The following is a 27,742-nucleotide window of genomic DNA, read 5'->3' as shown; positions in this document are numbered from 1 at the left end:
CTATTTATTCTTTTATGGTGCACAAGCTAAGACTCTCAGGAACAGGGTTGCCTGTTGGGCTGGATGGGATTTTCTTGCTAGCATTTTTTGGTCACAGAGTGCAAAGAATTGCTGGAATATTATATGGAATATTGCCATAGAAATAGTTTGCATAACGATTATGCATTATAAAAACTGTAGAGAAATCATAAAGAGACAACATCAAAACATAATATTTTTACAAAGTGCTTTAATAGTTAATTGTCCTGTCTTTCCCATTTAATTAGTCAATTTAGTTTTCATAAATACATTCAATGCATTTTATATCCTAAATATCTTCATGAGCCTCTACTTTAAAGCTAGCATTACAACGCTAGGAGTAAAACACAACTCCCAGGTACAGAACGGCTAACTTCCTGCCAAACTGATTTCTACGCTTCATAAAAGGGAAACATCTACACTTTATTAGATTCTGCTAACTATAATAGCTGCATGCTAAATGCACACTGCTTGTGAAAGAGGATCAATGTCAGAAAGGAGGAACATGAGCCAGCGGCGTGGCTTCTCTTATGACTGCTAACTGAAATGGAGCCTGCCATAACCTCTTAAAAACTTCAAAATGAATAAGAACAGAATGCAATTCAATTCATAGGGAATGATTTATAACAACCACCAGACTTTCTGCTGCTCTCTCTGAAAATTCTCTCTTTGTTTTACCAAGCTGACACTTAGAACGTCCTGCAAACATTTCTCATTACACTAATGGTCTGAGTGGTGGCTCAACTTCCTCAGATGTCACATGGCATTTATGTGTTGCTCATTCACCTCTTGGAAGTAAAGCAGCAGGACTATGAAGCCACAAGGAGAACATCTGCAAGAATACATAATCCTGTCACCACCCTTCAACATCCCTGCAACCATCAATCTATCAATCATAATACAAACACAATCCATCCATCTAATATATATACCTTCAAATTTCAAGGAATTTTAAATGTGTTGTTTTTTTTTTTTAACCCTGCAACATGTTTGCTACATCAGTTCAAATTCAATTCCAATTCTGGAATTTATTAGGCATTCTCAGTTGAATTTCATTTGGTTACAACCCTGCTCTCTATTTTACTTGCCATGCATATCACTGCCCCAAGACTGCAGAAGGAGGGCTGTCTAACACTCTCTGGAGTTGATGATCCAGAGGAGGAGAGGCCCTTCTTTTGGCCCCTGTCTCACCCCAGTGCCCTCTTTTCCACTCTCCACTAAACTGACATCTGCCGGATGAGTCTGCACAGCTGTGGCGGAGCAGGTCACCAACCGGGCCAAAGGTCTGATCTCACTCTGGCCTGGGAGGAATCTCTGTACTGAAACCTACCGTCATACGCAAAGCCATATCAGTGGGAACTTCTGTGAAACGCCCCTTATGGTAGCTGTATGAAAAAGTCCTGAATTCTTGAAATCAAACACCATGCCGTATTTTATGAGAACACTTGAATAAGTCTCTGCCAAAACAGCTGCCATAAATTGGCATATACCAGCCATGGAATGTCTTGTTGGGTCTCGTGCCAAACTCGGAAACCTTTTTGAAAAAAGGTTTTGTGCGGGTTAAGTGCATCATCAAGTACCCTTTAATGTCAGTCCAATGGGAGGTCAAAGTGTGAGCTAAGATGAACTGCAATTTTATGAGTAAATCTATATGAGTACTATACCAGACTGACTCCTTAAACAGTTAAAAGTAAATGGAAAAACCACACATGAAATCCAAATTTGGAGGGGGCTGCTTTGGGAAGGGGAACGACTTTCACAATAGACTCTACAGAGAAATGCCACAATCCCCCCTCAACACTGGACTGAGCAGCGAACAACACTGAAAACCTATGACCAATATTTACTGTGATTAAGCAGAGTCACTTTCTAAGGGTGACCTTTTGGAAGATTCAGTTTGAGTTGACCTTTGGAAATTTTCAAAGTGTTCCAGAATTAGATTATGAGAAAAATTGCATTAACAAATTATATCAATGTCTCGAAGACCTCAGCTTTTCACATGATATCCCTTTAGCCCTATTACGCGAGAGGGGGAGATATGTCCTTTTGGTTATTCAGCCTTGTTCAAGGTTTTTCTTCTGGTCCTATCTCTTGTCATTTACATCAGTTACCATAAATACGTCAAGCACCCCCAGGGGATTCTTACAGCCAAGAAATGCACAATAGACCTACAAATATGGCTCATTGGCTGCCATAACATGCTAGAACAGAAGATGCTTGTGTTTGACAACCATGTTGCTTTTCATTGAACAATTAGAAGTGTTTTTTTCACAGCCTCGGTCTTATGCTTATTATTATCACAGTTAATATGGATGGTCGAGTTCTAGTTCTTTAACTTAACTGCTTCCCCTTTCTCCCTTTCAAAATCCCCAAGTCACCTCTATCTTATGTAATGCTGTTTAAGCAATAATGAATGCTTTTACAATTTACAAACACCGGAGCTTAGCATGCATAAACCTGCAATCAATGCAAATCGGTCTCCTAAATTCATCATGTTTGAAATATTGTGAGAAAGCAAGCATAGCATAAATCTCTCAAAATTCTCCCAAGAGTGAGGAAGCAACCATTTAGACACATATGTCTTCTTTCTTGAATTCTCAGAGACAGACAAAGACATGTTAAATCAGTTACCCTGCTGATGTGTATGTTCTGGTGAGGAACCTAAGCATAGGTACCCAGAATCTAAAGAGGGTGACATGAGCATGAGAGTTTGGAGAAACCTAGACCCCCCTACACCCACCTTGCAGAGTCTTTTACAAGCACTTGATTGATGAATGTTGTTGTCAGGGAACAGAGTCCCCAGAGAGAACCAGAGGCATCCTTTCTGATATGTAGAGGGATTTACAAGTAGCACCCAGCTTTCAAGTGCTGGGAAGGGATCGCTGGCCAAGGGAAGAGATGAGAAATCCATCAGGAATGCATTTTGTCTGTTCTTCTTTCTTCCCCTCTCTTTTCCCCTATCCCTCTTTTTGTCTCACACTAGCTCAGAGTGCAGCTGCTGCTATAATTCTACTGTATTTGTTTTGTGATGTTACATAAAACTTCAGGGTTCACAAAGCGTTCCAAAGACTCGGGGTGAAAGTAGTAGGGCAGGGCTCCAACTGTCATATGACTGAGAGTGATGTATTCCCGGAGGGGAGGAGAGGTCAAACAATTAGTCTCCGCTGAATAAATAAATATAACAAACACCAGCAATAAACCGAGGCATCTGGATGACAAGAGAAGAAACCACTCCAAAAGGAGTTCTAAAAGCCAATCAGATAGTTGAAAGCAATACATTCAGTTGCAAAACCGTACAGGGGAAGTACTGTTATCTGTGCAAGAGAGCTTATCCCACCTGTACACGAGCCTCGGTCAGTTTGGTCCTTTGTGCGAGCTCCTCTCTAGTGTAGATGTCGGGGTAGTGTGTCCTCTCGAAGGCCTTCTCGAGCTCCTCCAGCTGCTCCGCCGTGAAGGTGGTGCGGCTGCGTCTCTGTTTCCTTTTCAGGGGCAGGTCGGGCTCTGACTCCACATCCGAACCATCGTCCGTACGGTTACCTGCATACACAGTTTGGAAATAAGTCTTTGAGAGGCTTTGAACATCAGCACCAAGTCTCTGAGGCTTACAAAAATGGCATTTTATTTTTTTAAATTTTGATATGAACAGCAGTACCATAACATACCACAAATTTGTCAAGAGAAAAATGATCGGGAAAGTCGAGACCAGCTATCACGGCGATATTAATGCTTCCGTTATCTCGACGTGTCAATGGAGCCCTAGATACCATTTTATTGGGTCTTATTCATATGTGAGAAGTCTTCAGACACATAATCCTGCCACTGAGCCCTAGAGAGGCCTGGGGACGTAACTGTGAGGGTTAGAGTAATCTACACCAGACACCTTGCTCTAGCACGTCCGCCTTATTCTCTCTGAAGAGGCCTGGGGCTAGCTCCTAAGAGCAAGTGTTTGAAATAAGAATGCATGAGACTTCTGGGCCATTGAATCCCTCTCTTTGTGTTTCAAGCTAGTGTTCGAAATATATTACAACATATTTTACATTACTTTTTTTCAGACGTGCAGTCAAAGACAAGTGCAGATCGCAGTTGGCAGTTTGCATTTTAGCCAGAGGAGTATTTCCCCGGCACAAAGATGAACACTACTATGACCGAGCCAAGAGAAGCGTTTGTAAGGAGAGATATGCAGTGCGTTAAGATATATTACCAAAATACATTACCATGATAATTGATTGTAAAATTGCATCATACTTTATTTGTGAGCCACCTCTGTATATCTATTCAAGGCAGCAGTGAATAGAAAAGGTCCTGTCACAAAAATCACACTTTTACATTTGCTTTCTTAAAACGCATGAGTGCTAACAAGCAGCGTAGCATGATTCTTGCTCCAGGCCCTTTGGTCTTGCATCATCCACGGGGGAAAGACAGAAAGAAGGGCTCCGATCTCCTTCCCCCGCAACGCCACAGCTGCCACGGTGGAGACAAATCTCCTTTGAGCCATCATACGCACTCTTTGCCCACTGCTGATCAGCAGGTTCCTGCACCCTGGACCACTTCACAAGAGTTTTCCTGCATCTCCGTTTTCTTCTGCCAGAGCGGAGCTTGATCATCTCCCTCAAACCCCCATTTGCCAGGCCTTTTCTATGGCTGATAGGCTGCCAGGTTACAAAAAGGCCTGTGGGAGTGCGCAAGTGTGTATGTCCGTATGTGCATGGGCGTGCGAGAATGTCCATGGGTATTGGCGAACTTATTTTTCTTGGTGCATGTGCAAGTATTGGGTGCACTTGAAACTGACAATAAGGGAAAAACAACCCCCCCACACACCTCTCCAGTGAAATGCAACTTCCAACAACAAAAAGAACCAAACTGCAGGCGTGCAAGTATGTTTGTGCATGCTTGTGTATCCATACACGCATTCTTCTTAGTGCATGTCAATTTTGGTGCACAAAATACTTGCATAATAGAAGAAATTTAACTGCAAATTATCATTAAAAAGAAACAGACTCTAGGTATGCAAGTATGTTGGCTATCAACAAATGCATCTTCATCGATGTATGTTGAAGTCCATGTAAAAGACAAAATAAAACTATTGTCTTGTGTATTCATGCATACATTCTTATTGGTGCATATAATTCTGGTGCACCGAATACTTGCACAACAGCAGAAAAAACTGCAAATTATCAATAAAAAGAACCAAACTCTGGCCATGCAATTATGTTAGTGCGCATTAACGAATACATTCTTGTTGGTGCATATGCAAGTATTTGGTGCAAATACATCAACAATAGAAGAAAGACCCCCTTCTGCAATGCAACCGCTTCAAGACGAACCAAACTGCTGAAGTCTCCAGACCAGCTCTGGAGTTTAATTAAACAAGGAATTAGCGGATTATATGGAGACTATCATTACAGACCACTCGAGCAGTCTTCACAGAATGTCTTTTTGTCTCCCCAAGCTCTGGCTCAATGATTCTCAATGGATTACATGCGACCGCAGGACATGAGTCCGCATTCATTAAATCAATTCCTCCATCTTCCCCCTTTTAATAAAACATAGATATTTTTTTTTCACAACACTGCCTGGCACTCCAGCACATGAACAAAATCTTGAATATACAAAGTTTAATATGCACATATCCTGGATATCCCTTTGTTGGTTTTCATGAGGATGCGCCAGAGCGATTTGTTGCTAACACACCATGACAACACTTGAGACTGGAGCAGTGGTCTACGGATCAATTTCCAAAGTCACCTCGGCGTCCTGAGGGAGAGGGAAGAAGCGCCGCTGTGATTATTGTTTCATTGCACAGTTTCACCACATGATTCATGAGGCAAGATTCTGTCAGCATATCCCGCACTTGCGTCTCTTGACGCATCAAAGCTTTTTCGTTTTTAATTGCAAAAGTACTGTAACCATATCAAATCCTGCCACAGGTCTGTTGTGTTGAAATATGTCACAAAGCACAGGTAATCAATGGGCAAAACTTAGAAACAAAACTCAGGTTGTTGTTGCCGTCTCACAAGCTCTAGCTCAGCTGTCTTGTGAGCCCAAGACTGAAGGTCAACAGGCTCCGTGACAACAGCAAAGGATTATGGTAATGAAACAGATGCTGGCAGAGATTGAGCAGTGAGAGTGGCATGATACAGGCCTCGTCTCCATCCCGAAGAGATCCACTGATTGGGATGCTGGCTTTTATCAAGGGAACAGAAGCCCCAAATGGGTTCAGATAGGTTACGGTAGACATGTTATATGCTACAAGCATACGGTCTCTCCTAGCTTTCTAAGGTGAGCATGGAGTGACTTAGCTGACTTTTTAAGCATATTATAAACTAAATCATTGCCATTATTCTGGAATAAATATATGGCTCTCATTGCTTGTTTAAAATGCAGTACATTTAACCACATTAATCGGGGGACCAAAAAAAGCAGCAGTTAATTTGCTCTTTAAACACTATTAAGCCCAAGAAGATGTGAGGTCAATTCACAAGAACTCTTCCCTGTTTTAAAACAATAAGGTACATCCTGACTAATCCACCTCACAATAACCAAGCTGTAATTCTATTTGAGGGTTCTGGGGATATTGATAAACTCCTCTGCTCACTTATCAGCCAATTAAAGCCTAATTATGTTCCATTCATTCTGTGCTACAGCCTGAATGTTTTTTCCTCCAGGGCCCAACGTGATCTTTAACGAAATGTTGACTTTGTGCCGAGTACTTAATTTGCAACAAAATTAGGGGTGAACAGAATGCTCTGATGAATTTTAGATCATATTTCATTTAAAAACCAAACCCTTGTGGAACAGAGGGGTAGAAGAAGATAAACTGTTACGAGTAAGTTCTCTGCTTCTTGGATGCATGTATCACTATAGCAAAATCTCATGCATTTTGGACCTATTATCTGCAAGAATTAAGCTAACATACACATTTAGCTCAATATAACAGTTAGTTCACGTTAGCTTACATTGGCTTTAAGGGATAGTTCACCCTAAAATGAAGATTCTATAATCATTTACTCATCCTATGATGCTCAAAACTTGTATGACTTTCTTTCTTCTGCAGAACACATGTATTTTAAAGAACGCTGACTTCCAAACAACATTGGACCCGACTGACCTTCATTGTGGAAAAAAATGTATTCAAAATACCCTCTTTGGTGTTTGATAGGAAAAACTATCTTTAACAGAAATGTGATCATATTACAAAATCCTAGATGGTTAACAGTGAATTAACTGCCGCTCGACCAAATGGTTGAGCACATTTTGAGTCACTATATTTTATTGAGAGGAGTACCTAACTTAATTCAAGCTGATTGAGCCATCTCTACCACCAGAGGTATGTTAAGCCAAAAAAAATCAACAGCATTTGTCACAACAATCTTCTTTGATGGATGTCAGAGAGAAAGAAATCACTCCTGCCATGTAAACTGTTTTTGGTGAAATTTTGCAAGGTAAGCATATTTTTTTGACATATTACACTGTAAGAGCCCTAACTTTACAAAATTATTTTACTTGGTGCCATGAAAAAACTTTAGTATGTTTTCAATAATTTTTCAAAAACGTGCTCAACCAAATTGTTGATTTGTCACTTTATGGTAAACGTAGAAAAGCTAAGCTAATGTTTTAAAAATTATGGGACGTGTTGGAAAAAAAATACATTGAGTGTGGTAACTAATGACATAAGGAGATAAGAAATGCAAACAAAAAATGCTTTTTTCTTGGTGGGGCAGTTAAAGGGTTAAAGACAGTTCTGAAATGACCTCGTGGATTTTTTTTTTTCATGATTATATTTCCCTTTTTCAGGAGCTTGCATGCCATAAAGAGCCATGTTGGGTTACTCAGAGAATATTTTAATGAAAAGTTCTTAAAAGAACATTTTTAAAAATAAACATTTTGTGTTTCTTAATGGAGCCATCATTGGCAATAAGGAACTTAAGAGTCTAAAAACTTTAATGCTAACAGCAAAGTCTCTTTTCTTCTCTAAAGGCTATAAAAGAAGCATGTTGAGTATGTTACAAACTATGTCATATAGCTAAATAAAAAATGTAAATATTTCTGCTAAAAAGAGAGTTTATACAAAACTGTAACAAAGTACCATGGTTATTTAATAGCATGGTATGATACCATCATTGTACCATGCTATACAGCAGCATTTGTTAGTGGAACACATCCAAGTAATGGTGAATAACTAACGGCTAAAAATCCCAGTTAAAACAGTCTCTTTGTCTGTCTGCCTGATCTATCTTTATGGTTTTAATTATATCTCCCAACAGCATCAAAAGTGATTTGCGCAGCTCATCTGAAAATAGAGTTCGATATACCATTACCAAACCTAAGAGCCTAAAAAAGATAGCAAAGATCCTTATAATAAAAAAAATAAAAAAGACAATTGAAAAGCACGATTGAGCCAGAATTTAAAGTGCAGCTTTTGACATCATCAGAATCCCTGGAATTAGTCAGGGATGGCGGATAATAAAAAGCCTCCATGACACAGTGAGAAGGAGGTAGAGAGGCATCTCCAGCCTCATCTGCTAAGATTGCCTTTGAATCAGTATTAGCTCAACATTACGGTAAAATTCAATGCAGCATTTTTTTTTTTTATACCGTAACCAATGTCCTCAATATCAGCTGTACCTTGCAAACTACCCAAGACAGAGTGACAAAAACAGACAGGGCTTTTTGCAGTGCGGCATTAGCTCATAATGGCTTATTCTGAAAAGCATATTAGTTCCAGCATAATTACAATCAAGTCTTACGCTTGCTATTTTACAGGCATTCAATAGGACCAGCCTCGAAGCTGCAAATGACACCAGTTGAGTTTAACTGACAACACATCTTTCCCTTTTTTTTTCTTCCTTTGGCATCTTCCTACCTCCCCCCACCCCCACCGCACCCCATATTCCCACAGGACAAAAATAACAGCGTCCCTGCTTAATGTTTGTTTACATGTTTATTTTGTACATACCCTTTGTAAGAGTCACTGGAGCAATTATACTTTTTTGTCACTCTTTGAGGAGGAGAAGAGAATCATAATGCCGAACAGCCCATAATGTGCTGGGTTTTCGCCGTGCGATCTGATTTGATATCTCTGACATCCATCTGCCTCTCTTTGCTATCTCTCTGGCTCGCGGCCTGAATATAAAACTCAGTGTGTTTCCTCAGGTCTGTTAAGGGATTGATCCTTTGATAGTGGTGTGCCTACGGTGGGAGAGGGAGGTGGAGGATCGGGGGGACATTGTTGAAGATGGAACTTGAACGTACTTTTCCGGTCCTGTCCCCACAGGGTTAAGCCAATCTGACGAAATGTTCAAACAGCAACATTTAAATAAAAGTCTATGAAAAGGCTTGGATTAACAATTACATATGCTTATATATACACAACTATGATGCAATATTGCATGTTGACAGTGAAAAGAGTATTTGGAGGAAAGTTCTCATTCGTAGCTCATTAGTTTCAGCTAAAGGTTCTCCTAAAAAGTTCAAAAGATTAATGCAAGTTACATATATTAAGAGTATAGTGCTCCAAAATGAATCTGGAAAGCGACTAAGATCATTTGGCCTCTAGTCGATGTCATCAAATGCATTTTCATTCACTTTCAGTCAGAAAAGTGTCTGAAAATGTCATGTAGATGCATTAGTCTGACTGAAATCTGTGCAAGTCAGAATAACGGACCTAGATAATGTAGGTAAGCCTCATCCAGCATATATATGCACGTCTAAATTGCGTGCTTGCTTCAAATATTTGACTACTCAAAAACATGCATGCAAAAACATTATGTTGCTCTATTTTCTTATCGAGTCAAAAAGACTCCAAAGCAAACATAACCAAATGCTAACATACTGTAACTCGTAACTCAGCATACGGTTTTTTTATGTTTTGCAAAAAGAAATTTGCAAATAAGAGTTAAAAGTATATATTAATACAAGGTAACCAATGGAAGTCAACGATTCCACTTTAGTTGAACAGTCTCTTGTGTCTCATTGCCATTGTCAAAAGCAGCCTCGCAGCATCTTTCTTCTTTTGCTGCCCTTTTCACAACATTTGGGATAAAAATCACATCCTTTAGAAATGACTAGAACGCCGGAGAGAAAGACGAGCCCAAAGAAAACAGACGAAAGGGGGAAAAAAAGTGCAAAAGGAGGGGAGGGTCTAATCTTTGGCTCCCACAACAAACAATTAGACCTTTTTTCTTTCAAGAAGATTTTGAAAAAAGCAGTTTAAGAGAGGGGCAGAAGAAGCAGCAAAGGCGTTGTTCTTTTATAGCTCTTGTCATGTGCGTGAAGGCACAGGGCGGCCATAGGAACACACGCTTAACGTCCAACAACAGGCTGGGCCCCGGGCCTCTTTCGCTTTCAGCCTGCATAGACGCTGCACCTCAGGGGGCCATTAGAGCCTGAATAGGTCCCTGACAACCCCGCGTAGCACAGTGGGGTATCGATAAATGCTGACATATTGACTCCCTATGCCCCAGCGCCAGGGGACAGGCGTGCCGAAATATGAGAGCGTGAAGGACTTGAATGGTGGGATTTTATACATAAACATTGATATAAATATACAGCAGTGTTCAAAAGTCTGATCAAAACCAATTGAAAAACTGCAGCTCTTTTAAATTGATTTTTCCCCCCATCACATTTTATCAGCATTTATAGAATTTCAGTGAGGAGTTTTACTAACTGACATTTAATTAGTGACTATATATATTTTCTTAATTTTATTCTACAATTTTTTTTTTGGTTTTAAAAAATTGTAAATATCCTTAAACTTTGTTTATTTCCACACTGTGAGTCATAAAAATAAAAAATATTGGAGATTTTTTTTTTCAAGAAAACTATTGCTACAAAATGTATTTGAAAATTTTATTTGAAGTTCTACAAAATTTCATGTTTAACTAATTTAAGCGTTACTTGTTGATTCTCTGGAATTGTTTGCAAAACTGGGTAGGTATGTATTTTATACATAAACATTGCTACAAATATACAGTGGTGTTCAAAATCTGATTGAGACCAAAGAAAAAAAAAACACAACTCTTTTACATTTATTGTTTCATTGCCATTTATATTATCATCATAGCAATTTCAGCAAGGTGTCACATGATCAATTTTAATGCACGTTATATTACATTTGATTAAAATTTTAAAAAAATTCCCCTTAATTTTACATGGCATTTTTTTTTTTCAAAATCCTAAAATGTTCATTCTATTCAAAAAATAGTATTTTAGAAGTCAAAAAAAAATTGTGTTAAATAAAAGTTCCACAAAATTTCATGTTTAATTCAATGTGCTATTTGTTGGTTCGTTGTAATTATTTGCTAAATTTACTACTAATCGTTTAAACAATAACTCTCACACTTTTTTAGCCCCTTAAAAAATGGGGAATAAATTCTTTAAAATATTCCCTTAATGACCACCTTACTTTAGTGGTTGATGTTGAAATTGCATTTCGATTTTTTCATTAATCCTTTAGGGAAAAAAATTAAGAGAATGCCATTTATGACTCTATACGTACTCACATAAGCACCGTCCAAGCAGGAATATTTTCAAGAGAATCCTTTTGAATTCCTGTCACCATAGGGAGCAAAAGAAATGAGAAATGGAGGATGCCTCCCTGAGCCGTTTTCTTGAGGGTCACCCTACCTACCTCTGTTCCGAGGGAGCAGGGCTTAGTTTTCTACAACCTTCCTTTTTTGCCAAAATGGGATTTCGTTTCCTGGGGTTGGGTCCCTGCTAATTAAGGTCACAGCTAAAGTAATGAAATTAAGAAGGACCACAAAGCAAAAAGGGAACCCATGGGGTCTGTGCCAGTAGTGCAGAAGCCCCTTCAGAAGGCTTGAAAGGAAAAAGCAATGCAGGAAATCAAATACTAACTCTGAGCTAAGAAGCGCCTGTTTATTTTATCCAGACTGTAAAAGGAAGAAGTTTAGGTAGGAGACGGAATGCACTCAAGAATTGAGATATGTGCCTGAAGGACGGCTCCGGAGTCAAGGCATATAATTCTTTCATCATAAAGTGGTTATATAGTACAGACAAAACTCAGTGTGAGTTCGTTCTGGAAGGGGGTTATCGCCATACTTTTTCGGGGCAGCATTCTGGGATTTTTTTATTTTATTTCTAAACCAACTGCTGGGTTTACCTTATCAAAAGATGGTGTTCGTGGCTTATCGGAGTACTAGAAGGTACAAAACTTGCATGGATGACCCATTGCTTGCTCTTTCAAAGCCCAGAAGATGTACAGTTACGCTTCTTTTACATTCTTAAAAAGAAATGTTTCCAAAAGTGGGGTTAGAAGAACCATTTTGAACCATTCGTAAAATAACACTTTTTTTTCTTAGCATAAAGAATATTTTTGAAATATAAAGAACCACTTTCAATAAAATTAACCTTTTGTGCATTGAAAAGTTCAATGGATTCATGGATTTATCAATGCTAGAGAAAAACCTTTATTTTTAAGAGCCTATGTACCTTAAAATGTTTCCTATTCCTCCTGAAATTCTACAAAAAACAGAAAAAAAGAGAATGAATAGAAATAAGAAAAGTACAGAGTTCAGAACAACTGAACGAGGAATGTTCATATTGAGATCTCTCACATTTTAATTGCAGAATCAAGTCTTTTTCATAGCACTATATGAGAAGCAGGAGAGTCCAGTGAAAATCTGATTTTTTTCCCCACATTTCTATCTGAAATACAATTTCTAATTACTGATACGAGATATTGAAAAGATTGAAAACTATTTAAAAAAAACATCAGTCCCTAACTATAGAGTCATACCGCTTTTGATCCAGTAGACACTTCATGGACTTCAAGGAAGTCTTTAAAATTTCCTGTTTTCTGAGTTTACATTAGCTCGCGCTCACAGCAGCTGACGGTAAAGTTAGAGATCAGCACTCTATATTGTGTCTTTGGACCGTAAGGGCATTTCAAATGAGAGTGTACATTCCCCTAGGGAGGGTCTGACAGGGGACGCCTTAAATAAACCCATTAGTTAAAAATGGAAGGCTCTGCTTTTTCCTTTGATGTTACAGGCATTGCTCGCTTTCCACTGCTCGCTGTCTCTCTACGCTCACCGGTTAACTACTGCATATTTTTTAACTTGGTGGAAAGACGAAACACATTTCTGATTTGCAACAGTCTGTGAACGTGTTTATTGTCTTTCTGTACAGCTTTAGAAACGAGCGGCCACACGTATACGTACACGAAAATAATGAAGAATCCATTTGCAAAGCAGGTCAAAGGCATAAAATGAGTGATGTTATGGGCATAAGTAGCATGGGCTAATGGTGATTTTAAAGCAGTCGAGCATGGTGTGAATGGCTCTAATTCATCAGCTCTCCGACTGGGCACGCGGCTCTAAACTTAATTAGTGTTGCACATTATGTGTGGTATTTTCTCCATTGTAATAAAATTAGTGAGAATGCTTGCTGTACTTTCTAACACGCCTTGGTGTAACGGAGGATGACAATAATCCGGCGGTGTCTGTGCCAACTGTCAAAAACTTTAACATTTATGGCAGGCAGGAAGAACGGGACATTTAACATTTAGACATTTAGCTCTGTTATGATCCTGTGTTTTCTTTAAACATGGGTTGTGAAGAAAACAGAAACTCCGATGTTATGTCTGTCACTGAATATGGCATGCATTTCAAGCGAATCCCTTCTGATTTATCAGTCAAGGAATCATAATGTGCTGAATGTTTTCCTAAGCAGTGGATAAAAATAAATATACCACAAATATAATAGACCACACAGATCTTAGGAGACACCAGATCCAATCAAAACAAAGCCAAACTAGCCCATCTTTAAAAAATACTGCTTTGTTTACAAGGGTAAAAGTGATATGATGATGACAGATGGAGGATGGGTGAAAAGATGTTTAGGCGTTCTAGTTTTATCTTAGTCACTTCGTTACAAAATCGCTGTTTAATATTTAGATAGGAATTTTCAGTGATTGTAGGATTTTACTGACGAATTATAAATGTCATATATCTACCACTTTTACACACGTATTTGCAATCCAAATTTTACTCTTCATATAGTATGAGTAAAATAGACTAAACATTCACTGTTGGGTCTTTATTTTAACAATGCAGCAAATTAAAAAAGACTTTAAGTGCACTGAAAACTTGATGCGGGTCTGCAATGTGCATGAAGTCATGTTTTCACCAACTGATAAACAGACTATTGCAATAAGCAGTTGGGAAAATTGAATAAAAAAAGAGCCAATTACAAAACAAAGAGAACATTTATTTTTTTCTCAAGACTAAATGTGAATGGATTCATCTGTTTTATCTGTGTTGAAATTGATATTTAAAGCAGAAACCAGACAATTCAATCAAAATCCTCACTTTGGACGATGTGCTTCACATAAAACCCTGGAGAAAACAAGAGACACTTTTCCTTTCTATTTGTTTTTGGAGAGCCATCCTGAGTGTGTGACAAGAAAGGAGTCTAAAACAACCAATTAAAGCAAAATTGCCTTCGCTCTAGGAAAAACATTGAGTCAAAGCCCCATGGGAACTACTATAGAGCGCTCTTGTCCTTTCCAATGGCACTGTCAAGATCTACCAGACGAGCACAGATAGAAAGATAGATAAATGACTTTTGGAAAGCTTGTTTTTCGTCAACACAAGCACTTACAACAAAATGCAACCCGGATGTCAACTCATTCCTTTACCAATGTCTCCTCCAACCTTCGTCAAAAGATAGAGGAGACCTGCAGACACCATCTTGACACATGACCGAGAACGAATACTGCCTACGATTATGGAAACTGTCAAAGTTTTTTAAAAAGTCCTGCGCTGCAGAAAAAAGACATTACAGTCAGATGAATATACATGTAGATAGATGATATCATATTTTTTAAACCTGGAAAGCAATGAGATTATATAAAAAAAAACATAATGGAGACCTTTACTTGTGTCTCCAGCTTCTCAGATTCTTCCAGAAAATTCATTATGAAATAATTTCTCAATGAGTCAATGATCTGATCTGCTATCATTAATTTTATACTGTGTGCCAGTGATTGACTTCTTTCTGTATATTTTAACAAAACTAAGTTAACTGAGAAAGCTTCTGAGCCCAAAATCTGAAAAAAAAACCCTTTCCAACAATTTATTCACCCTACATGTGTCAGAAATACCAACCCGATCTCACGGCAATTCGTACATTTTTCACAAGGTGGCTTATTCGTACGAATTCATATGACCACACTCATACAAATTCATACGATTGTTGCCAAATTGTACGTATTTTACGATTTGCATTCGTATGAATTTGTATGAATTACCTACACCTAACCCCGCCCCTAAATCTAACCGTCACTGGGTGAGGTCATACAAATTCGTATGAATAAGAAACCTCGTAAAATACGTACGAATTGGTCGTGAGATAGCGTTGGAAATAGACATGCAACACGCAGAGCATGTTCAAATAATCAGCCGAATTTCACAAAACGCCTCTTATGATTTGCACCCAAATTGGATTGTCAATACCTATAATAAAGAAAAATATCTCTAAGAAGAATGAAAAAAATATATAATAATAATACAAAAGAAAAAATGGGTACTTCAGATCCATCATGGCTTAGCCTACAAAACTAACACACTATTGATCTTTTCTTGGGTTTCTTTCTCTCGGCTGTTTGTTTAGAAAAGCCTCATCCCCACTAATAGCTGTCTCAAAGTATAATCTCCCTCCACAACCTCTTCATGGCCCTCTTTTCATGGCGTCTCACACAGTTAAAGTTAGCCGTCTCTCTACAGTGAGGCTCCAAGAGCCAATTGTGTTGCTAATGTTGACACTTGCCAGAGGAGTGAGGATTGTTTGTGCCTGCTGCAGCTTGATGCAAATCACCTCGAAAAACGGGATCTCTTCAGGACGATTACAAATACTTTATGGGCACCAACCACATAACCACACAAAGAGTTGAAAAGGACTTTGGAAGGCTATTTTGTATCCATTATTTCATATTGGAGGCTTGGAAACATGACAACATTAATAAATGTGACTAATAAAGCTATGTGACATAAATGTTCAGACAGGTACAAAAATCTGAGGCCACCTGTAAATGCTGGTTTCATTGAAACCTAGATAAGCGCATGACATTTAACTTTCTGCACTATTTACAAATCTTTAATTAAATAAGCAAATGAGTAACATGTGACTTTGTATATACGGACTGATTTTCTTTAATTAAAGCACGACATGTATTTTGGAATCATGCTCAAGAACATAATTTATCAGGTTTTGTCATGATGTGCGTATTGTCATAGCGAATACTAAGACATTCTGCAATATAAACATTGTTAAACTAATTAGAAGATAATGCAAATTGGATGCAAGTGATCAGACCTTTGGACCTCACATCATATATAATATGAATATGAATTTGTACTCATTTGCTGAGGTTTTGTCAAACACTAAGAAATTCTGCAATATAATATAAAATATGATTGAATTAGAATATAATGCGTAATGGATGCATTTTCACTAGTAGTCTCAGTCTTTTGGACGTCACATTCATTCACAGATATTGATGCACCATAACTATAAAAGATTTGAATCTATTAAAATCACTTTGAAATGTATTCTGATTGAGGAATCTGTACTTATTTGTCAATTTTTCCAAGAACATTATCATCAGTTTGGAAAAGTATGCAACATATAAAATTAAATAGAAAATAATGCAAAATAGATGCATTTCCACTAGAAGTCTCTGATCCCACCTCACGTATAACGTTCTTTGTAGTGCCATCGTTACATCAGCGTTCATTCCCATGCATCTACACAGAAAACATCTAGAATATTTAAGCTGGCTGATTTTACTCTCCTGAGTAAACCTAAATGTAGCACAGCACAAATTCCCAAAGGGACCCAAGCAGAAGCAGCTCTCGCTGGCTCTCCATCTCAGTGTGTTGGAGTGGGGATTCACCCCCAGTCCCTACAGATGTACATTAATGCAGACAACACACTGGGCCCTCTTCACTAAACAGGCTGCTGTCCAGCCCCATCGTGTCAGTTTGAAGCCCCCATTCAAAAGTATTCATGCATCTGCCTTCGAGGCACAATGGCCGCTAGTTTATAAACTGTCTGCCCGCGAGCCCAAAGGCTTTAGTTCACATTGTTTTCATACCCTTAATAAACTTTTTGAAGGAGTTCATCAACTGGCCTGAATAGCCTGTGCACTGAATCTCAAGACAGAAAATAACAGAGTTCTATTTTCTTCTGCTCTTTTCTTTCTTTTTTTCCTTTTTAGGAGCGGTTTCTCTGACAATGGAAAGGGAAGGCTGTTAGACTTCAGAGGAGTCTTAGGCCCAACACAAGGAAAAAAGGCAGCATTCAATTAAAAGAACAAAATGCTTTCCATAAAGGGGAAGGGGACAATTGATTTCTCTTCCATTCAAAAGTGAGAGGATGATCCGAGCATTTCTTCATATCTTATTCCAAAAGAGAAAACACACATTCAAACGCACACAAAGTGTGAGAATACAAACAGAGAGTAAATATATGTTCACAATGCACAAAGAGCAGACTTTTCTTCTTTTTTAAAAAGGATATCATTGCAAATGAACTTATTTGGATAGAGATCATATCAAATTGCATTAGCCTACAAAAACAAAAAAAGACTGGCTGCATGCACTTTACACTTAAGAAATCGGTATTTATTTGTTCATTTTTCTAAGTGTTTCCTGTGACACCCCTTAGACAGGCAGGACAAATTTCAAAAAGGCAATACATTTCAGTATTGGCTATAAGCCATTAGTCCATTCAGAAAATGTGTGGAAAACAAAGTATTTTATAATGAATTTCATCGCCAATTAGAACAGATCGCCACAGTCCAAGCTGGGTCTCCCCTTCTGTCCTGTGGGGTCTGGAACAACTCCAAAAAAATTCACAAAACTTGCTAAGTTAACAGGGCGCACACCCATTAAATGCTTTTAAACTTATAAAAAACTACCGACTACAAATCATCCTCCGATTAAAAAAACAATGAATAATATAAATTAATAATTATTATTATTAATCAATAATAATAAGCAACGAATTTTAAATAATACATACATAAATAATACAACATATATAGGCTATATTAAATTTAAATATCTGCACATAAACAAAATAACGAATAAAAATAATAATACAGGAGAGAAAATGCAATAAAATACATAATCGTTTTTGTCTGTTTGTGCTGTTTGTGAAGGAAGCGTTTAATTTGATCTGACAAGTTCAAAGCGTTCGTTTCGGTCTCTGGTCAAGTTTTGAGTTCCGAGTCAAACACAGCTTATTAAAAATACTACTCCTAATAATGATAATGATGATGATGATGATGATGATGATGATGATGGTGATGGTGATAATAATAATAATAATAATAATAATAATACATATTACGAATGAAAGGATAAAATGTTACATAATAAAATATTTGCTGTAGTTACAAATACAATTATAGAATTGTATTCTTTTTGTTTTGTTTTAGTTTGTATTTCATGTTTGTGTATGTTACATTGCTGCAGATGCATTTAAATGTAACCAAAAAAATAATTATTATTCAGTACTAGTAGGGTAATTCCAGTAAATGTTCGATCCGGGCGATTTGAGTTTCGGATGTAGAATTCTATAAATTCTGCGAATCACTTGTTGCTGAGATGACTTTCTCAGCTCTATAAACTGTGTTTAGTGAAGCGCGATGACCTGCCCGAGTGTGAGAGAGGTTACCGGTCACTGCCATTTACCGCGTCCCGGGATCCTCTATTGTTCCTTGAAAGCCACTTGAACGGATCTCTAAAACACCGACCAACGAGACGGAAACGCTCCATTAGTTGAATCCACACGCCCGCGCAGGAAAAGAGTGCGTAAGGATTGGAGACAAATACGTAAAGTAGACAACGGAACAGACAGCAATATTACATACCTACTACAAATAATGAATGAACAATTATTACGCCCTTTTATATTCTCGAAGGCATACATATAAATTAAATGTCTGGATAATAATCCTAAATCTAATCATCGATGTGGGCATAAGGTTCTTAAATTATAATCTCAGGAGGCATGTCTTCTGACACATCATTTGGCATAAACACCACGGTTTCCATCACATAAATAGTTATTTTTACACTGCACTTGAGAATGTTGCGCACACTCCGTCTGTAATAGGCTATCCATGTGTTATTAATTACAATTCAGCTGCCATAAAATAAAATATTTTAGCAAATAAAAGCACAAATTTTAATTTAAAAATTTAACGCCCTCCCAAAATCCCACACACACACACAGTTTAATGAGGCCTGTATCACAGCTTGTGTGTGTCAAGTGTGACCCGCCTTCACAAATCAAATGGCTAAAACGGAAATGACAATTTACATGTCAAAATCAATTGTGCATTTAAGCCCCCATTGCAAACATTAACCAGATACGAACGCACCAAATATCCATTGCTCGCATGGAGAGGGAATTACGCACAAAGAACCGAGCACACATCTACGCAGATATATTATGTGTGATTCATGCATTACATTTGGGTTCCAAAGCCCTTTAAAAGTTGAAAAATGAAATCCTCTCTGGTTATTAGCGGGTGCAGATAATAAAAGCGTTATGTGCGTAAAAGTCTGCTGCGCGCTCTGTTAACAGCTGGGGAGTGTTGAAACCGCACTATTACAAGAATTCTCTCAGATATAAGAGAATGATATTCTCCATAACATCTGTGCAGAGATTTACACTGTCCCAGATGGCAAAGCGCATTTAATGAACATAGTCGAGCAGTAATATGAAGTCGCTTTGTTCTGCAGTCGTCTCAAGTGTTTCTGATAAGCAGAAGACATTCACGGATCAAAGATCATAAGCTCCTCAATTTCCCTGAACTGCCCGAGCCCTCATTCACATCATCCTTACCAGTTTTGGTTATTTTTAAACTTCTCTGAAACACATCAAATCTCAGATCTTCAAAAGCAGGCCATGTCTCGAGTTCACAGGTCATCCGCAGTCTAAAAACGACATTATTATAAACTAGTCTATAAAAGCCATTAAAATAGCCAGTTCAATTCAATAGCTAATATAAGCTGGATCATGAATAGTGTTCACTTCCTCACCTATCATTAAATATATACCCGTGCCATTGGGGCTTGTTACCTTCCCAGCAGTTCCCTTCCCAAAAACTAGCCTACCAAAAAAACGTATTTTATTTTACACAAATAGAAAGACATGATATATAGGCTATATATATATATTTTTTTACAGGATATCAATTATTATTGTTGTTATTATGACACAAACAAATAAATGAATAAATGAACTAATGAATGCACGCATGAAAAAACAAAAACAAACAATGTCACCATCATCAATGCTTGAATGCAAATCATGATATCTGGTTCGGTCAAATTTGATTGGTTCCAGGAATTAAAACGGTCTTTATGCGGATTTTAAGTAAGGAGCACTGGAATGGCGAAAATTGTACAATAAGCAGCAGCAGTGTAACATTATTAAGAGCTTATCTGTTCAACTTATTATCCCCGTCAACAAAAATGTATAACAACAGAGCATAAAAAGAACAATTATAAATAATTATAATAATATATTTATTTAGTCTATAGTGTTGTGTTTGTGTTCATGTATAAAACCCTGGACTCTATACACTCAGAAAATCCCTCGCCAGTCACATTCTAGAGTTGTGTTGAGACAGGGTGACGGGAGAGAAGAGGTTAATCCGTGTTTAATGCAGTGATGGTGCACACTCTGATGGTTATGTTATCTCTGCCCAACATTTGGGTCTCCCACAATTTCAGCCCAGCCAAAATAGCTGCAAGAAAGTGCAGATGGAGTCACTCTCGACGCCTGAGGAGAAAAAAATATTAATAGCTAAATAACTTCCCCTTACTTTCACTTAATCTTCCTCTGTGTTTGCGTGTGTGTGTGTGTCCCTGTAACATATTCTATTTCAGATGGATTTCTTTTAAATATCTCCCTATGCTTCTCTTTCAGTGCGGCTTAAGGCTCGAAAGTATCTTTATTTTCATATAAATGTGAAGCAAGAGCGAAAATGCATGCTTCGCGTCCAGGGCGACACAATTATACGCACATGCTATATCTTAGGTGAAATGATCCATTATAGAAGTATATATTTATGCTTTGTTTAAATATCACTGAGGTCCTTTGTACAGTAAAACCGAGAATGCGCATCGCTCACATCCGTCTCGCCTACTGTTTTTTATTTATTTTTTTATTATAAATATTATCCCATAACAACACTCTCTCAAACCCCCGACTGAAGTCTGTTTGATTGGTCTGAAAAGCTCAGGTAATCCAGAGATTTGCTGAAGTGTCCAGTGCCACACGTGTGGTCGCGTTTCACTGATGCTCCTCCAGACAAACAGAGCACCAGGTGAGCTGTCAGACGCAGGGCTGAGACCCATTAAACACTAATTAAGTTTGGCAGGTTTGTGCTAACTCTGCTGTCGCTCATCATATGTTTTATTTCCGTAACGAGGACGGCAGGTGCACAAGATTATTATTATTGTAATGGCCACTCAACCAAAAGCGGAAGTCATAGTTAAGGCTATTAAGGTTAGGCACTTGGGGATCTGCTCAGGGCGTAGCAGACACAGACAACGTTTATGACGTTTGTTTGTTTTCAAAATGTTTAACATTATGTCATAAATCGACAAACAAATATATAACAATCTACCAGATTCTAACTGTGTAATCAGTCGACCAAATAAACACATGCCACAAATAAATAAATAAGTAAATAATTTTTGTATGCCAAAACAAAGTCAACAAAAATCTGAGGTCTGACATTTTTATTTAATAAACAGTCGACTGCATAATAAATAAATAAATAAATAAATAAATAAATAAATAAATAAATAAATAAGTTAAGTATATGGCTAGAAATAATATATATATACATATGAAGTCTAATATATTTTAAGACCAAAACCATTTGTGTCAAAACAAGTCAACCAAACCTGAGGTTTGACTTATTTAATTAATTAACTTGTGTCAAAAAGGTAAATTTAACCCCTTGCACGCAAGCAATAAATAAATAAATACATTTGCATTATGTATGCCAAAACAAGTCAATAAAAATATGAGGTCAGCCTTTTTTGATTAACTGCATAGTAATCAATTTACCACCTTAAAATACATGCAATAAGAAATGAATATATTTTGTATTGTGTATAAATGTAATCGCCAAATAAATAAATAAATAAATAAATATCATGTAAACTAAACTCCAAATCTCATGAATTTACGCCCTGGGCGAGTCACTGTGAGCCGTTTAGAGATGAAAGTGAAAAGAAATAAAGGGGCTCAGTTTAATCAGGGCTTAAAAGCTCTTCTACATTACGTTTGTGCGCGAAACCCCGGCGCGAGAGCTGCTGGAGGATCAGTGTGTTTCTCACTGGTGCCTCCGAGCTATTACACTCCTCAGCAACACAGACGCCCATTCAACACACAGCAGCTCTAATAAGTCTTAACATCATTAAATGTTATCCGGATGGTAAACTTAAAGAATCCCTTCAAAGAATGTAACACTGAATTCGGTGAAGATGAGAACCATAAATGACAGATTTATGGAATAATTAACCCAGAGATGACGCACTCACAACATTCCCAACAAATTAACAACCACAAGTGGACAGCAACAGAAAGATTGTTTTTCTTGCATTTCTTTAATAACGAATATCAGTTTTGACCCGTGTATAATGCACGTAAAATTAATTATGAGGGAGGTAATCTGAGTGTATAACTTTGGCATAATTTAGATCATATAATTTGGAGAAAACATAAATAATACTATGGATAATTCGGATAATTTTATTTAGCACAATGATTGATTCATCCATCTCAAAATTATCATTATACCAATTATATAAAAAATATATATATGTGTGTGTAAATCTTTAAATTGTCTGAAAGCAACTGCGCAGTTACGCACACCTAAACCCGCACAAAAGGCGCCGTTTTGCACCATGAAATGTTGAGCTTACAATTGTAAATGCTCCTTCATATTACAAAACTATCCAGCAGCAGGGAGCACTGAATAATTTATCTGCCTTTCTTTTTTTATTTGCTACCCTTTGTACAAAGTTTTCCCCTCTTTTCTGGGATCTTTGAATGGGGGTCACCGGTCCAGTTACCCTTTTTGCTGCCCGACTCCAGAGCCCTTTCTCTTTTGTATTTCAGTCTAAAGGTTACAAAAGCTTAAAACGAGATTGTTCATAACCGCGTTTAAAAAAGGCAAAAACTTATTGTCATCTGCCGTAAATTTAAAATAATATATATATCGATTTCGCATTACTATAACCGTTTCGAATTATAATATTATATTTCAAGTTTTAATAGTACGATAATGTTTAATTACAGGATATTATGGATAACAAAAATACATGTCCTTAAATACAAATGATGTAAAAAATATATATATAATTTATTTCAAATAAATAAATACAATTGTATGCATTTAGCAGAATTAAATAAATAAATTATTTTTTTCATTAATATATTTAAAATAATATATAAATCATATATATATATATAAAAAATAAATAATATATAAATATATATCACAATATATAAACCGATAATATATTTCTATCTTTATACAATTCAATTCAATCATTTTCAGATCATTTAGCCTATCGAACGATCTTAATAATAATAATAATAATTCGTATAAACGTTGCCAAAATATAGTCACGTCCACGGGGTCCACGTGTCTCGTAGTTGTTTAAACTGACATGGGTTCTCAAATGGGTCAACCTGTCAGTTGTCGTTTAGGGGGTCGTTAAAACGCAAGGGAAATGGAATGTGCCACACAAATTAATTTACCCGGCTAAATACCTGACGTCAGCGCTCACATAAATAATTGAGTAAGTACAGAACAACTAGCAGCATGAATAATGAGAGCTATTTGTGCCTCCCTTTTTTTTTTACCAAGGGGGCGCAAAGATTCCCCCTGGCGAGAATGAAGGACTGAAGCGTCTGTCTCTTTCAAATAACATGGCTCATAAAATATCAACTTCAACAACAGCAGCAATTACAGCACCAGTCCATCACGTTACACGTTCACTTCAAAACCATCTTCCATCAGAGTTTGAGTTATAATGCACAACTTTTACGCAGCACGTTTCCTCGCATCTGTTCGCACACAATCGTAAATATAACGGCGTCTGACCTTTATCCCCGAGAATCCCATCGATGCTGTGCTTGGTTTTCTTTTCTCCGTCTTCATCTTTTTTATCACACTCGTCATCGTCATCTTTCTTGCCAAAACGAGTTCTCAAAACCCGACTAATGGAGCTAACTATAAAGAGAGACAACAATCACTGTATTAACCCAATATATCAATAAACATTAAAGTGATTGTGAATGTAATATTTGATAGAGATCTAAATTTAGGTCAGTACTAACACTCCAAAATATTTTTTTCCATGTTTAAGCAGACGCAGTGAAGCGCGTAACGTCCTCTCTATGTCAATAAGAAAGAAATGGTGCTTACCGGAAGAGGCCTCACCTGAAGGAGCAGTGCCTCTGTCACACACCCCGTCCTTCAGCAACTTATCCCGGATTTCCCAGCTGAACATCCCTGGATTCTCGCGTTTGTATTCCTCGATTCTCTTTTCAACATCGGGTGTTGCAACTTGCTTTTGTGTAGAACAAAAAAAAAAACAAAAAAAAAAACACGTGTAGAGAAAAAAGCACAAGAAACGACATTTTGTTTACTATAAATTCCAAACAGATTTTATTTATATATATATATATATATATATATATATATATAATTTTTTTATTTTTTGTAAAAAAATGAATTATTCATAAACTCCCCGTTACGATGTTTATAAATCTAAACATTGCTTTAATACCGACAGCGTGCAGCTGGAATCGTTCACTCACCCTCGGTTTACTTCCACCGATCGCCCCCGGACGAATGGAACCGGTCTCCTGATACCGACAGAGGATTTTGGACACGCAGCCGTGTGAGACCCGCAGCTGTCTGGAGATCACACACGGTCGAATGCCGTGATGGGCCATTTCCACTATTTTGTGTCGAATATGATTTGGCAGAGGCCTTCCGTTGATGAAAACTCCACCGAGCTGGTTCACTCGACCTTGACCCAGAGGCGTCGAGACTGTAAAAACATTCAGGCCAAAAAAATGGAAGAAAAGAAACAATATCATACCAGACAGAGATTAAACACCCTTGTCAACTATAGGATTATATTACGTATTAATTTGGTTGAACACCTTGGGATTACGCACGAGTTTTATGCATGTAAAATAATACACATTATAAAGTGCGCTTCACTTGTGTTTAATTTGATGGCATTGAGTTTTGAGGGGTAAATTCTGTAAGTGAGTCCTCCAGGCTTTCTACAGGATTTATCACAAAAAAATCTACATGCTGTCATTCTAATTAATCATATCAGATCGTATAATTTATCTCGTGATATGTAAGGGAAGATTTTGAAACTATTCGTGTTTAGCTACTGGAAGATTCGAATAATGAATTAATCCAAAAACCTCATCCTCACACATTTTCTTTCCTGTATCCTTCTATACTATCAGTCTATCTGATGTGTTGTGAGAGGATGTAACACTTGAGGACACTAATTGCCATTCAAGAGGCACTAAAGACGTGCCTCTTTAAACCTCGATTATTCCCAGTCATGCAACACAAATATTAGTGTGATGCTCTGAGCCAGCTTTCAGCTGTGTGTTTTATTTCCCTTCACTGCTGCGAGACACTTCAGCAAATCCCACAGATTGCAGGATTCGTGGGTTGGTAGGCTTTCGTCAAACTGCTCTTAAGCACGAATTCACTCGATCTAGGAAAGAGTTCTCCATTTAATGCGCGCCCAAATACCAAGTTCAGAACATTTTACACCTGAGGCTGCAAGATTTTAAAAGAACGTTTATTAAAATTTCACAAATTTTATAAAACAGTCTCTTCTATTTTTAAAAGTTTTTTTGTTCGGTCATATAATTTAGTTATTAAATTATTTTCTTTTCGCTTTCACGTTTGACAGCATATCCAAAATTATTTTTGTTTTTGATTTTTTTTATCAATTACAAATTAATTTACAAATATGTGATAAAATGATGTTTTTAAGAAGATGAAGGAGAAGAAAAGCACAAGTCTCGGTACCTTCTAATGGGAATCCGGTTCGTGGGTAATTCTGGCCTGGTGCTGGCCGCATCATTCGAGGAACTGTTCCTGGGAAAGTAGCCATTCCAGCTACTCCCAAACAATTGAAACTCTCACTTACAATTTAAAGTAATCAATCACACAGAAAGCTCCAGTGTTGCTTGTGCCGTGGAAACTGTAACAGGTCCAAAAGAATCTAAAAAGAAATCCAAACACACATAGACACGCACCAGAGCACAATGCCAAGTGTGCAGAAGAAAAAGTTCTTACAGTGGATACCAAAAACCAACAGCAGGATGAGCCTAGTAAAGCTTGAAATGTGCTCTGAAGCAACTGTGAGAAAATATTAGTGAGAGGTTCTGCTAGTTTTGATTACAGCTCCTGTTAGCTGCCGGAGAGGAGTTTAAGTGGTCAACTTTGCCGCACACAGTGGGAGGAGGAAGCGCGCGTAACGATAGGCTCTCCAGCACTCTTTTATTCGTCGTGGAGAGAAAGGGTAATGCCCAAGACCTGCCGTCCAATCCTGAGGAACTTTGCCGAAAACACACACATGCACCACCCTCCCATTCTCTCTAAGTCAACACAGAAAATGTTACAAAGAGTTTTCATTCATCTCTCACTTGAACTGAAACGTCAGTTTAATGATTTGGACAATCTCTGGACCATAGGAATAAATAATGTTGGCATTTATCTTTAATATAATATAATATAATATAATATAATATAATATAATATAATATAATATAATATAATATAATATAATATAATATAATATAATATAATATAATACTAATTTTAATATGAGCCATAAAAGGCAAAAAAAATAATAAAAAATAAATAACATTAATTCACTGAAGTGGGAAGGGATTCGGTGTTATCTTTTTTTTAAAGGATTGTAATCGTGTATTTCAACTTGACTTTGTGCGTATTCCATAACTTACATTTATTTATTTTTTTAGATTCGTTGTGTGAAATTGTTTAGCGTCATTAAATTAGTCAGGTCATTTTTGTGTGCATAAATACAGAGAAACATGACGGAAATCCTTCAATTTACAGTGTTGTGTCATAAGTAAAGGATCTGGTAATTGTGCTATGTTTGAGTGAAGAAAGAACAGAAGGAACAAGATCCAAAACTGCACACCTACCTGAGATTGAGGTCAAAGAGAGTCATGATTATGCACAAAAACTGAGGAAATTTGGGCTGAAACATTTGACATATTCAATGTGGAAATTAATCATCAACACGTGACGGTTTAATTAAAGAAAATGTCATAGTAGCATTACTAAATGATAATAATAACGCACACAATAAAGGTGGCTCTTTTTAGAAGCAAATAACACACTTCCCATAGCAAGAATAAAGAATAGATCAGTATTTTAGTTTCTAGGCACTTTGAAACACCAGAACAAATGCTTTTTCTAAAGAGCGTGAGAATAACATGTTCTTTATGGTCAGAAACCCCTTAATTAAAACTTCATTTTAAGAGTGTGAGTCGCTTCACCTGTATTCCCGTGAGATCTGAGTCTTTTAACAGCACATATGATCAAACACCTACAGATTCTTTAGGTTGAATGGCTGTGCGTGCG

General features: G+C 37.3%; 1 protein-coding gene across 2 annotated transcripts; it reads right to left on the bottom strand.

Annotated features, from left to right (window-relative positions):
* Positions 1-648: 648 nt before the first annotated feature.
* On the bottom strand, positions 649-26,656 carry LOC113081160 (paired box protein Pax-7). Of its 2 annotated transcripts, none has more exons than XM_026253208.1 (5): positions 26,156-26,656; positions 24,904-25,139; positions 24,524-24,653; positions 24,185-24,313; positions 649-3,555 (listed from the first exon to the last, which is right to left on the bottom strand). In XM_026253208.1, the coding sequence occupies exons 1-5, from the start codon at positions 26,238-26,240 to the stop codon at positions 3,347-3,349; spliced, it is 789 nt and encodes a 262-aa protein (XP_026108993.1). In that variant the 5' UTR covers positions 26,241-26,656; the 3' UTR covers positions 649-3,346. The 2 variants fall into 2 exon arrangements, with proteins under 2 accessions (XP_026108993.1, XP_026108992.1); XM_026253207.1 differs by having other exon boundaries at positions 653-3,555; positions 24,509-24,653; positions 26,156-26,650.
* Between the last annotated feature and the right edge of the window lie 1,086 nt (positions 26,657-27,742).

This window comes from Carassius auratus, unplaced genomic scaffold (assembly GCF_003368295.1).
Source record: "Carassius auratus strain Wakin unplaced genomic scaffold, ASM336829v1 scaf_tig00033282, whole genome shotgun sequence".
NCBI lineage: Eukaryota > Metazoa > Chordata > Actinopteri > Cypriniformes > Cyprinidae > Carassius > Carassius auratus.
Note: the sequence above shows the minus strand (reverse complement) of the source record. Positions and strands in the feature narration are given on the sequence as shown.

Coding starts and splice junctions, on each gene's coding strand:
- LOC113081160 (XM_026253207.1), bottom strand. CDS start 26,240: ATGGCTACTTTCCCAGGAACAGTTCCTCGAATGATGCGGCCAGCACCA. Junction 24,314..24,508: donor TTCAGGTGAGGCCTCTTCCG/GTAAGCACCATT, acceptor CTCTCTTTATAG/TTAGCTCCATTAGTCGGGTT. Junction 3,556..24,184: donor TGGGATTCTCGGGGATAAAG/GTCAGACGCCGT, acceptor CTGTGTATGCAG/GTAACCGTACGGACGATGGT.